Here is a 12,903-nt window from a genome sequence, read left to right as displayed (position 1 = left end):
CACCTCAATCCTCTGCTGGCTAGATGCTGTGTGCCTTCCGTGTTATTCAATTCCTTTCTAATCTAGATCCCAGTGCCTAATCTTCTCTCATTTCTTCCTTTTCCAATTACTCCTTAAGTATCAAGATATACCCCTTTCTGCCATCTGCCTATGAGCTTTCCAAAAAAGGTATCAAGTTCATCCTTTTATTACCATTTGTGGTTTCATCATCATTTACAAATTATTCCCATTTCTAAGATTTACCTAAACTCATTTCCTTTCTTTTTTACTCATATATTTTCATAATCCCTAGATTTCTTAATTGGCTACTAGATCAAAATTATTAACATAAAATATTTTATATCCCCTGTCCTCTCATAGTTCTAAGACTTCTTTTTCCTTATTCAAAGCATTTTTAAAATTACTCCTCCAGGATTCATGAGTTTTTCTTGATTAGTTAGGAAAGTTAACTCCCTCCTTCAAGCATTACCTTATAGACCTCAAAGTTAAGATTCTCAAAAATGTAAGGAACTCCACTCATATCCTGAATGCTTACTATCCAAATGGAATAGTAACCTTATATGTATACATAACTCAAATAATAACCAATGAATTGCCACTGGCACTCCATTAAAACACACACATCATACACAATTAAGGTAAGAGCTAAATATTCTTGTTTTTCAGTTTCTCTTTTGCTATGGCAGCATGTGGATAGAGTTCAGGAACCTATATAAAACTGAGTGAAGAAGAAAATGCTTTTATTAATCACAACATGAAATTAACAGACATCCTATTAGAATTAAACCAGGATAAATACTGCTGTTAGAAAATTTACATTTCTCACATCCATTCCAGAGGAAAATCTTACGTATTAGAGCTCATCTTAATCTTATGGACTGATTTCAGTAAAACTTTTTAAATAGTAAATAGCAATTAACATATTCTCAAACGGTGCTAAGTAGTTAGAAAGGTAACTATAAAATATATAATGATAACACCCGGCAGGATTAGAACTGTTCTATTAAGAACACAACTCTGTTTTAGCTGTTACATCAGTGCACCTTTTTCACTGGTAAGGCAACAGCTTGCTGTGGGTGCCACAATGATTACCAAGTTTCTTCTTAAAAGACACTTGTTTGATCAAGACTCAAGTGAGTTTTCTTTCCCAATTTTCATCTTTTGGAGCAGAAGGAAATACCTTGGTCTTTGATATATATAAGGATGCAAATATGAAATACAGCTGTTATAATCTTCTAAATCACAAACAGGGGCAATGAATTATTATTAGAAATAAGTCTTTGAAATATTTCATTTTTAAAATAACAAGGCTTCTGAATAATCTCTCAAAACTAGCTTTCCATTTTAGTACATGACTTGATAAACATAGCACGTTAGATTGGTTTTCAGCAATTTCTTCTATCAACTACACTTTGCCCTCACTAAGGGTTAGAGTATGATTTCAAACAATTTCTACATATAAAACATCCTTAAATAAGTTTTGTGTTCACTGAACTGAGACTTCTTTCACTTATGTACCTGTGGAAGTTAATTTGAGCATACACATATATACATACTTGCATATTATGTGTACATGTATGTTTTTTAAGTAAGTTACTTTGACCATTAGAATAAACCTAGACACTACAGGGACAACTCTGGGAACAGTGCGGTCTGCCTTAGCAACCCTTCTCTAGGTTGAGGAAGGCAGGTATAGTTCGCTGAAGGATGTGATGAGGCTGTAGTAAGTCTTCTCGTCATCTGTTAATCCTGCGTTGCCTGGTCTCACCACCACAGCTACGTGCACATCTGCTTCCTCAGCAGCACTGGCCTCTGTGAAAATCAAAGGATGTGTGTGTGTGTCAGAAACACCAAAAAATGATGTCTGAGATTTGCATCAAAGCCAGCAGGGGGATGTGGGGATGGAAGAAATGAATTTGGCCCTGATTTGATAACTGTTGAAGTTAAAAGGTGGGAATCCTGGGGTTGACTATATTATTATCTCTTTTATATATGTTTTAATTTTTCCATAATAAAAATTTTAAAAATACGTAACTGTACTTGACAGAAGAGAATGGCAGTGTATCCTACACTTCTGAGCTTTATTAAGTACTTATGAATGCAGAAGGATGGAGCCATGTTCTGTCCTACACCTTTCCTCCACTTCCTCCCATCAGCCCATACCGAGAACTGAGCTATTTCCCAAAGGACAGGCTGTTGGTAATACCAATTAAAATGATATGGGGCTGGGCACAGTGGCTCACACCTATAATCCCAGTACTTTGGGAGGCCTAGGCAGGTGGACCCAGGAGTTCACTTGAACGCCAGACTTGAGTCCAGGAGTTCAAGACCAGCTTGGGCAACATGGCGAAACTCTCTCTCTACAAAAACAGAAAAATAGAAAAATTAGCTGGGCGTGGTGGTGTGTGCCTGTAGTTCCAGCTACTCAGGAGTGCTGAGGTGGGAGGATTGCTTGAGACCAGGAGGTCAAGGCTGCAGCGAGCCGAGATCGCAATACTGTACTCCAGCCCGGGTGTCAGAGACCCTGTATCAAAAAAATAAAAACACAAAGAAGATAATGGGACAAATGGAATCCTATGGTCTAATCAGCCCAAGATATCTGCTCTTACCTCCAGACCCTAAATATATCATGCTCCCAGCCTAGAACGGAGCAAGTTAGAGTGGGAAACAGGATACTGGACTGTGATAAGAGAGATGGCGCTTACTAGGACAGATAGAACAAAACTGGTGAGAAATCTGGAATACATCCTGTGGAGTTTAGATTTGGTATAAGAGTAATCCCCAATAGTTTCTCAGCCTTTGGAGAAGAGTCACAGCACCTGAATAGATTAACTGCAGGGCAGTCATGCTGAGAGAGTTAAGAAGTTCCCAGGAGACACACTGGGGCTGAGCTGTCTCTTCCACCCACCCACCCACCTCAAGTGCCTATTTTCTGTTCTGCCTATGAAAGGGCCTGTCACCTTCCCAGAGCCAACAGTATTCAAGACTCCCCTCTCTGAGTGGGAATGCCTTCTTCAGCCCACCTCTGCAGATGCCACTGGAGAAAGGCAGCTAGCTTCCACTCACCCCTACTTCCTAGCCTGACTGCCCTGAGCAAAGTTTTCATCGTGACTGGCAACCCGGGAATTTGACCAAGTTGAGCCATCACAATCCACGTGGGACTTGACACTACGAGTGGCTGTTCCATATTCAGGCTTCTTATCTAATTCACCACAGGGCAAGTTTTATCCCTAAGCATCTATTTGCTCTACTATTATAATACTGAGATACATTTTCATACTTGGGTATTATTTGGGATTTTATTTTTATTTTATTTTTTCAGACAGGGTCTCTCTCTGTCGCCCAGGCTAGAGTGCAGTGGCATGGTCTCCGCTCATCCCAACCTCTGCCTCCCAGGCTCAAGTGAGTCTCCTGCCTCAGCCCCCAACCGAGTAGCTTGGATTACAGGCGTGTATCACTACCCCCTGGCTAATTTTTGTATTTTAGTAGACACAAGGTTTCACCATGTTGGCCAGGCTGTTCTTGAACTCATGACCTCAAATGATCCATTTGCCTTGGCCTCCCAAAGTACCAGGATTACAGGCGTGAGCCACCGCGCCCAGCCATTATTTGGGATATTAACTTAGTTTTTCATTCTGCCTGAGCAGTGGAAGGCATGTGGTACCAAAACAGGACCAGAGAGAGAGAAAAGAGCGAGCAGGCAGACAGCTCCCTGCCTCATCCCATCTGCCAATGACCCAAGTTCTGGCCCCACTGCCTAAGCATGTATGGGGCCAGCAGAAGACAAAGGGCAGGAATAAAACTGCCTTACAGAGAATCAAAGGGAGCCAATTTCATTTTGAAGCCAATTTAGGGATTATTTCTATTCTCCAAAATTAGGAATAATTTCTACAACTACAACTGAGGAAAAGGCTTAAGTGAGAAGATCTGAAATTATAGACTTACTATGTGATCCCAAATACAAAAACTAAGTGGCTACAAGAATATGAAGAAACTGTAAGTGGTCTAAGGACAGGGGTTGTAATTCTTAATATGGAGATAGCAAAGGTCCGGGGATCACAAATTGAACTGTGCATTTAATCCCAGAATTGGCTGGCTCTGAGCAGAGCACTCGCCACAAAGCAGACCCTTAATTCTAAGCCTGCAGAAATTTACTATCCAAAGTGCTAGGGAAATTAAATATAAACAAAACTACAGACTTTTATCTCCAACAGCCTGAATGGTTAAAGAAAAACAATTCACAGATTAAATCAGCTAAACTCACCAGAACAAGGCCTATTTCCTTTTCATAAGAAGCAAAACGTAGTAAAAGGTTTTCAAATTCTCATTCTTCACAGGAATTGATAACACATACCTACCCTTCATTGATAGTAATGACCCCCGACCCTACCACTCTAAGTCCCTCAAAATCACAAGGGTATAGTGAAGTTTCAAATCAGGAAAAGGTTTCTATACAGAAAAATGATAGGCAAACATTTACAGAGAGTTCAAAGTAGAGGCCAGGTGAAATGGTTGTTGCTAAGGCTAATGCTCATTGACAGTACATTTCACATGGCCTGGCTACCTAGTCATTATACAGTGACCCTTGAAGCATTGTGTCTGTGCATCTGTCAGTCTCTCCTCCAGTGCAATCAGATATGTAAATATAAAGCTTTCCAGAAAGTAGAAAAAAATGAGCTGAGAGTTTGTAGAAATGCTTGGACACACAGGACATGGGCTGATCCCTGCCAAATCTTTTGAGTTTTCAAATCTTGTCAATTAACATCCAGATTTAAAATTCCAGGCCAAGTGTGATGGCTCACGCCTGTAATCCCAGCACTTTGGGAGACTGAGGTGGGTAGATCACCTGAGGTCAGGAGTTTGAGACCAGCCTGGCCAACATGGCAAAACCTCGTCTCTACTAAAAATACAAAAATTAGCAGGGCGTGGTGGTATGTGCCTGTAATCCCAGCTACTCGGGAGGCTGAGGCAGGAGAATCGCTTGAACCTGGGAAGCAGAGGTTGCAGTGAGCCGAGATTGTGCCACTGCACGCCAGCCTGGGTAACAGAGCAAGACTCTGTCTCAAAAAATAAATAAAAATAAAAATAAATAAGGCCGGGCGCGGTGGCTCAAGCCTGTAATCCCAGCACTTTGGGTGGCCGAGACGGGCGAATCACAAGGTCAGGAGATCGAGACCATCCTGGCTAACATGGTGAAACCCCGTCTCCACTAAAAAATACAAAAAACTAGCCAGGCGAGGTGGCGGGCGCCTGTAGTCCCAGCTACTCGGGAGGCTGAGGCAGGAGAATGGCGTAAACCCGGGAGGCGGAGCTTGCAGTGAGCTGAGATTTGGCCACTGCACTCCAGCCTGGATGACAGAGCCAGACTCCATCTCAAAATAAATAAATAAATAAATAAATAAATAAATAAATAAATAAAAATAAAATAAAATTCCAGTCTAGATTAACCAAGGACTGAAATTTAACAAAGACATTAATAATGACTGAATGTCTATTGTATGTCAGGTAAAATTAAGCCTGCTCTGCCTCTATTTCTCTAGAAAAAGTTATTAAAACTTTTTTAGATATTAGATGACCTATGCTGATTAATTTTTTTTAAAACCGCTTAGCAAATTAGTATCTGCATATATACCTACAACTCTTGCCTATCTCAATAAACCAAAAGCTCAAGGGTCAGCAGAAGAGAAAGAACAGTTCAAACACACTACCTCAGGTAAGGCACCTTTACCAGAGCCTGGATTTTCCTTTGGGTCCTAGCTCTGAAAACCTCAGGAGTGACATTAGTTCTATAGTAACAGATAGGGAGGGCTGGAGAGAGGACTCTTGCTTACAGACTGCTGAAGCTGCTACCAGGAGGCCCCAGGAGTCATGTGGAGTTGACTAAGCAAAAGAGCATCCTCCTCCTCTCCTCTCCTCTGTTCCTTTTCCCTAATCCCCTTCCCCAGCCTCCTGTCACAGACACAGTTTGCCAAGAGCAGCTGCACAGTACACAAAGCCCTGCTTTGGGGGTAAACAGAAGGTATGATTTCAGGCCCGGAGAAACTTGCAACCCATCGCAGAATGGAAGAAACACAAGTATGTGGAGCTGCCCTCAAATGCAAGGGAAATTATAAACCCACCAAAAGTAGGCTCAGTAGGTAATGCACTAACACTCTAAGGAGAATAAATGCGCAATCACAAGTTGGAGCCAGGGGAAAGCCTCACCAACCAGGGGCTTTTCAGTAAAAATTGCAGAGGCCACCTTCCTCCAGCACTCTTTACCTTTCACCTGCTTGTTTCCTCATTCACTACTTTCTCCTTCTGTAATTCTCTAGAGGACTCACATTCTTAGGTAGATGCTCGAGTATGTTTTCCATTTGATCAAAACTACTCTTGAAGGCCAGGCGTGGTGGCTCACACCTGTGATCCTAGCACTTTGGGAGGCGGAGGCAGGAGGATCACTTGAGGTTAGGAGTTCGAGACCAGCCTGGCCAATATGGCAAAACCCCATCTCTACTAAAAATATTAAAAAAATTAGCTGGGGTGGTGGTGTGCACCTATAATCTCAGCTACTCAGGTGACTGAGTCATAAGAATTGCCCGAACCCAGGAGGCAGTGAGCTGAGATTGCACCACTGCACTCCAGCCTGGGCAACAGAGCAAAACCCTGTCTAAAAAAAAAACTACTCTTGAAATAATGTATATTACCAACAAAGTATGGTATACACTGTTTTGTGCATTCAACCCATAATGTAATAATATACATGCTACTGTTACTATAAACAACAAAGACAGCCATGCTGAGTAAAAAATATATACATCTCTGAAGTGAATCATGTATAACAAAGCCTGAGATTCACAACCTCAGAGATTCCTGGGGAACGAAGACCATCTGGCAGGGGTGACTCACCTACTCACAATGGGGAAGTGCACCAATTGGAACGATGGGCAAAATTGCTTAAGCTAATTACAGTTCTCTTTCTCTCTCTCTTTATTTTGGCTGGGTGCATATAGCTGATCTTACTACTGTTAACCGCATTTGATGCAGGTCTACAGTGACTTTATTGTCAACTAACCACCCCTTATACTCACACCTCCGCCTGCGTGCTCCTTCCCATGACAATTCCTGTAAGTCTTCCTTTGTTAATTTCCTGTGTCATAATGTGTATGTGTGTGTGCATAGCAATAGGTGGGAGATCATGGACAAGGAGTTAAACGAGAAGAGTTAGTCTTTTCAATGCCACTTCCCCACGTGCAACCCCCAGAGTTGGTTCATTCTTTTTTGAGACAGTCTTGCCCTGTCACCCAGGCTGGAGTGCAGTGGTGCAAACACGGCTCACTGCAGCCTCGACCTCCTGGGCTCAGTTGATCCCGCTGCCTCAGCCTCCCATGCAGCTGGGACCACAGGAGTGAGCCACCACACCCAGCTAACTTTCTGAATTTTTTTGTAGAGACAGGGGTCTTACATTGTTTCCCAGGCTAGGGTCGAACTCCTGGGTTCAAGCAATCCTCCTGCCTAAGACCACAAAAGTGCTGGGATTACAGGCATGAGCCACCATGCCTACCTTCACTGCTGTTTTTTTTTGTTTGTCTGTTTTTTAAATTCAAACATGAACCAGACACTGTTTCTTTATATAAAACTGTAAAACTGATTTTTCAACGATCCCCATATAGACTTTCTTTAAAGAGCAATGTATTTGTAGTGCCAGGCTCAGTTCATATCCTGGAGTATAAGAAGTCTATTACTCACCTCGAGTAACATCTGTCAGAAACAAAATGTTGTTGGTTGAGCACCCAATGCTGTCTGCAATCTTTCGGTAACTTTCACTCTCCACTTTGCGTCCAATCTTGGTATCAAAGTGACCATCGACAAGCTGAACAAATAGAAGGCAAAAGACTGACAATACAAATACACTTGCAGTGCCCCTCATGCCTTTCTCTGAAACACATGATAATCACAGTTACTTCATTCGTTCAGTATTTACTGAAAATCTACTTAATAGGGAACTTTATGGAGGCTACACAAAGTAAAAAAGATTTTATGGCAACAGACATTTGGAAGAAGAAAAGTAGCAGCTTAATATACATAAGGTCATTTTATAATCTACCTGGTTTTCACTAGCATTCATTTTACATCTGAAATAGCTTAAAATAAATATGCCCTACATCCTACCCTTAAAGATGATTTGCACTCCAACTACTTACTGGATTGAATTTTACTCCTGATGAAAGATTCTGAACACTGTCCTTTAATCTTATGATGAAAAAATTTCTCTAACCTGCCTTATGAATAAGCTATTATTTTACTTACAAGAAATTCTCATTTTCTAATTAAAACATTTTGAAATTCTACCCAAGGGCTCATCTATGTCTCTGCCCTCTTGGAAACAATTGGAGTCAAATCTGTAACTTGCTAATTTTAGCAACAGTCATTAAAATAAGTCCATATTTAGGGTCAGTTACTAAGATGTGATTTTTTGAATGTTTTCAGAACTTTTCACAAACTAAAAACAAGCATAGTAAGCACTCAAAGACAAACTGGGTTTGGCCTATGGGAAGCTAAAAATAAATAAATAAATAAATAAATAAATAAATAAATAAATAAAAAGTAATTTTAAGGTTTTTTTTAAAAGTCAAGATTGATTTTGCATATTTTCTTTTTCTCGCAGTTTGCCTCACTTAGTAACTAGAGAATAAAATTCTTATTAGTGAACTTAGTAGGTACTTTTGTCCTGTCATGATTGTCAGAGAGAGCAGAAAAGAAGTTGTATCTGTATTAAGAGAACAGTCACCAAGGATTAAAGGGTTTCATTATTGATTTAATATTTGATTTAAAAATAAGAAAGTAGGGCCGGGCGCAGTGGCTCACGCCTGTAATCCCAGCACTTTGGGAGGCCGAGACGGGCGGATCACGAGGTCAGGAGATCGAGACCATCCTGGCTAACACGGTGAAGCCCCGTCTCTACTAAAAAATACAAAAAACTAGCCGGGCGAGGTGGCGGGCGCCTATAGTCCCAGCTACTCGGGAGGCTGAGGCAGGAGAATGGCGTGAACCTGGGAGGCGGAGCTTGCAGTGAGCCGAGATCCGGCCACTGCACTCCAGCCTGGGTGACAGAGCGAGACTCCGTCTCAAAAAAAAAAAATAAATAAAATAAAATAAAATAAATAAATAAATAAATAAATAAGAAAGTAGGAAAATCCTAAAATTACAATATGACAACCTCCAAAGCCAAAGTGTTCTTTGCACATGATAGGTACTCAATAAATACTTATTTTAAAAACTTTTCTAGCCAAGTTACCTACTGTAAGTAACCTATTGTACGTGTGGTCTACATTCAAGTTACCTATTATAAGTTAAAATTGCAAGTTCAGTCTATATTCCAGTTACCTATTGTAGGTTAAAATAAGTAAAATTTTTTTTGTTGTTGAGACGGGAGTCTCACTCTATCGCCCAGGCTGGAGTGCAGTGGCGCGATCTCTGCTCACTGCAAGCCTCGCCTCCCGGGTCACGCCATTCTCCTGCATCAGCCTCCCGAGTAGCTGGGACTACAGGCGCCTGCCATCACGCCAGGCTAATTTTTTTTTTTTTTGTATTTTTAGTAGAGACGTGGTTTCACCATGTTAGCCAGGATGGTTTCAATCTCCTGAGCTCATGATCCACCCACCTTGGCGTCCCAAAGTGCTGGGATTACAGGCGTGAGCCACCGCGCCTGGCTGGTAAATATTTATTTTTAAAAAGTATCTGGCCAAGTTACCTATTGTAAGTAACCTATTTTAAGTTGTCTATATTTCAAGTTACCTACTGTAAGTTTGGTCTACATTCAGCTAATCAGCACTTCTTTTTAAAACCCTACATGTAGTCACTTCTTTCATTGATCACCCCATCCTCCAGGGGGCGCAGGGATGATGACACAGAGGGGCTAGCAAGAATTTTCTCATGTACACGAAATGCAACAGGTGACAACCTTATCACTACATTTAAAAATGTGCCTGGTTCTCCTATAATATGCTGTTTCTTCTTAAACAAAATCTATACTTCTTCAAAGAGCCAGAAACAAATGAGTGTACCTTGTCCTCTGCTGTATTCAAAAAGTCTTTATGTATTTCTCAGCACTGCACAATCCTGTTTTGCATCCTAACTGATTTTATTTTTGAAGACACAGAATAAACTTTATGTAACAACCTTATATAGAAGAAACTGTAAATACAATATAATTAAAAGTGATTATTTTCTTCTTACCTAACTTTAAACAATCAAAAAAAAAAGCATTCTATTAGTTCCAATTAGTTTTTCTTTAACATTCATTATTTCATGCTTTGATAGCATCAAAAAACAAAGTAAACTAGGTAACCTACCTCAAGAATATCTCCCTCCGTAGAGTGCCCAAATAACAGTTTCTGTGCCTCCACACTCCCTGAGGAATAGATGTACACCTTCATTCCGGCCTCTCTCCATTTCCTGACTGCTGGAACTACATCTGCAAAGAACCTAGAGGGAAGACCACTAAGTTAAAATACAGGAACACCTCATCTAGCCAGACGAAAACCTGTCGAAACAGATGCCATATGTTTCTCTATTTGTGCCCAAATGGTAACCTGAGAAGCAGCTCCCTGAGACTACAAACTCCTGCAGTTCTAATAAACGTATTGTCCGAGTTCCAGGCTCACAGCAGGTTAGAAGCAACAATCTATGTGGAAAGGAGGATAGTTTTGAACAGACAGCCACTAGTGACAGTAAAAAGGGACTACAGATAAAAGGATGAAATGGGAAAGTGTTTTTTAAATTCCCAAAAAACTCAAAAAAGCAAACAACAGCAATAATATAATTTCGGATGTTCTTCATGACAAAGAAAGGTTAAAGTATGGAAATGCTTTTTTAAAAAGATCTGCACCCAAAATAATCAAAACAAAGTTTGAAGGCTCAAAGCTATAAACTTATGATTAGCTAGAAAATGGAATTACTTTTTTTATTTTGAGACAGGGTCTTGCTCTGTCACCTAGGCTGGAGTGCAGTGGTGTGATCTCAGTTCATTGCAACCTCCACCTCCTGGGCTCAAGTGATCCTCCCACCTCAGCCTCCCAGGTAGCTGGGACTACAAGCAGGTGCTACCACCCCCAACTATATATATATATTTTTTTTTTTTTGAGACGGAGTCTCGCTCTGTCGCCCGGGCTGGAGTGCAGTGGCCGGATCTCAGCTCACTGCAAGCTCTGCCTCCCGGGTTTACGCCATTCTTCTGCCTCAGCCTCCCAAGTAACTGGGACTACAGGCGCCCGCCACCTCGCCCGGCTAGTTTTTTGTATTTTTTAGTAGAGACGGGGTTTCACCAGGTTAGCCAGGATGGTCTCGATCTCCTGACCTTGTGATCCGCCCGTCTCGGCCTCCCAAAGTGCTGGGATTACAGGCTTGAGCCACCACGCCCGGCCTATTTTTTTTAATTTGTTGTAGAGATGGTGCTTCGCCACGTCACCCAGGCTGGTCTCAAACTCGTCGACTCAAGTGATCCACCCACTTCAGCTTCCCGAAGTGCTGGGATTACAGGCGTGAGCTACTGCACCTGGCCTGCATTTCTTGAGAACTAAGAAAACAACGTTTTATTATATGGGGAAAAAAATTACGTAACAAATTAGTTGAGACTAGTACCATCTCACACCAGTCAGCCAAAGGTGTCTTTTTCTGACTTCTGACACTGTCTCTTTTACCAATTCCACAGTGTCTTCCATATTCATGGAGGAAATTAACATCACAGGAGAAAGGTGAAAAGAGAAGCACAAAGAACCTGGGTTGTAGAACCAGTCATCTTTAAAAAATTACCTGGAAAATGTCAGTGGAGTCTTCCGCTTTGTATGTATTAACATGCTTAATATGTTGCACTAATTGAAGGAAAGAGATCAACATATTCAAAACCAGTAGACATATAAGTATGTTATTCTGAGTACTAGTTTGCACTCATGGAGACAGGATTTCTCCTGTCTTCAGCAGTTAGTTGTATAATTAAGGAACCAAGATGAAGAGAAGTAAGGGCTAACTACCGGGTGCACAGTCTCCTGTCTCCACTTTTTTGAGTGCTTTACAAAGTGAACCTGGCTGATATTCCCAGATCACTGGCATATCCTGAAATTCCAGTCTATCCTTTAAAAGGTAGAAGCTCCTTGTAAAGTACATAAAGAAACAACATCTCATTTGATAGAAACACAAAAGAAATATACGCAGCTGGAAACAATCTTGGATCTTAGGGTTTACAGCAGGCAGTGGCCCAAAATCCTTAGAGGCAAAGTCTTATTAAGAATTTCACGGCTGGGCATGGTGGCTCACGCCTGTAATCCCAGCACTTTGGGAGGCCGAGGTGGGCGGATCACGAGGTCAGGAGATAGAGACCATACTGGCTAACACGGTGAAACCCTGTCTCTACTATACAAAAAATTAGCTGGGCGTGGTGGCGGGTGCCTGTAGTCCCAGCTACTCGGGAGACTCAGGCAGGAGAATGGTGTGAACCCGGGAGGCAGAGCTTGCAGCGAGCGGAGATCACTGGGCAACAGAACGAGACTCCGTCTCAAAAAAAATAAAAAAATTTCTTAGCAGGCCGGGCACAGTGGCTCATGCCTGTAATCCTAGCACTTTATAGGAGGCCAAAGTGGGTAGGCTGCCCTGAGCTCAGGAGCTTAAGACTAGCCTGGACAACATGGTAATACCCTGTCTCTACTAAAATACAAAAAATTAGCCAGGTGTGGTGGCCTGTAATCCCTGCTGTTTGGGAGGCTGAGATACAAATAATTGCTTGAACCCGGGAGGCGGAGGTTGCAGTGAGCTGAGATTATGTCAATGCACTCCATCCTGAACAACAGAGCAAGACTCTGTCTCCAAAAACAAAAATAGGCTGGGAGAGGTGGCTCATACCTATAATCCTAGCAGTTTTGGAGGCTG

General features: G+C 41.6%; 1 protein-coding gene across 2 annotated transcripts in view; it reads right to left on the bottom strand.

The window, feature by feature from the left end:
* Window positions 1–719: 719 nt before the first annotated feature.
* The window catches only part of ENOPH1 (enolase-phosphatase 1), a 35,900-nt gene continuing 23,716 nt past the window's right edge, over window positions 720–12,903 (bottom strand). Inside the window, exons 4-6 of one of the 2 annotated variants that reach the window (XM_050790168.1) lie at window positions 10,335–10,467; window positions 7,729–7,852; window positions 720–1,812 (exon numbers count right to left, since the gene is read on the bottom strand). In XM_050790168.1, the coding sequence (XP_050646125.1) occupies window positions 1,673–1,812; window positions 7,729–7,852; window positions 10,335–10,467 (397 nt within the window). In that variant the 3' untranslated portion in view covers window positions 720–1,672. The other variant, XM_050790167.1, reaches the window with a different exon arrangement.

Source organism: Macaca thibetana, chromosome 5 (genome assembly GCF_024542745.1).
Source record: "Macaca thibetana thibetana isolate TM-01 chromosome 5, ASM2454274v1, whole genome shotgun sequence".
NCBI lineage: Eukaryota > Metazoa > Chordata > Mammalia > Primates > Cercopithecidae > Macaca > Macaca thibetana.
This window is presented reverse-complemented; position numbering and strand designations above follow the sequence as displayed.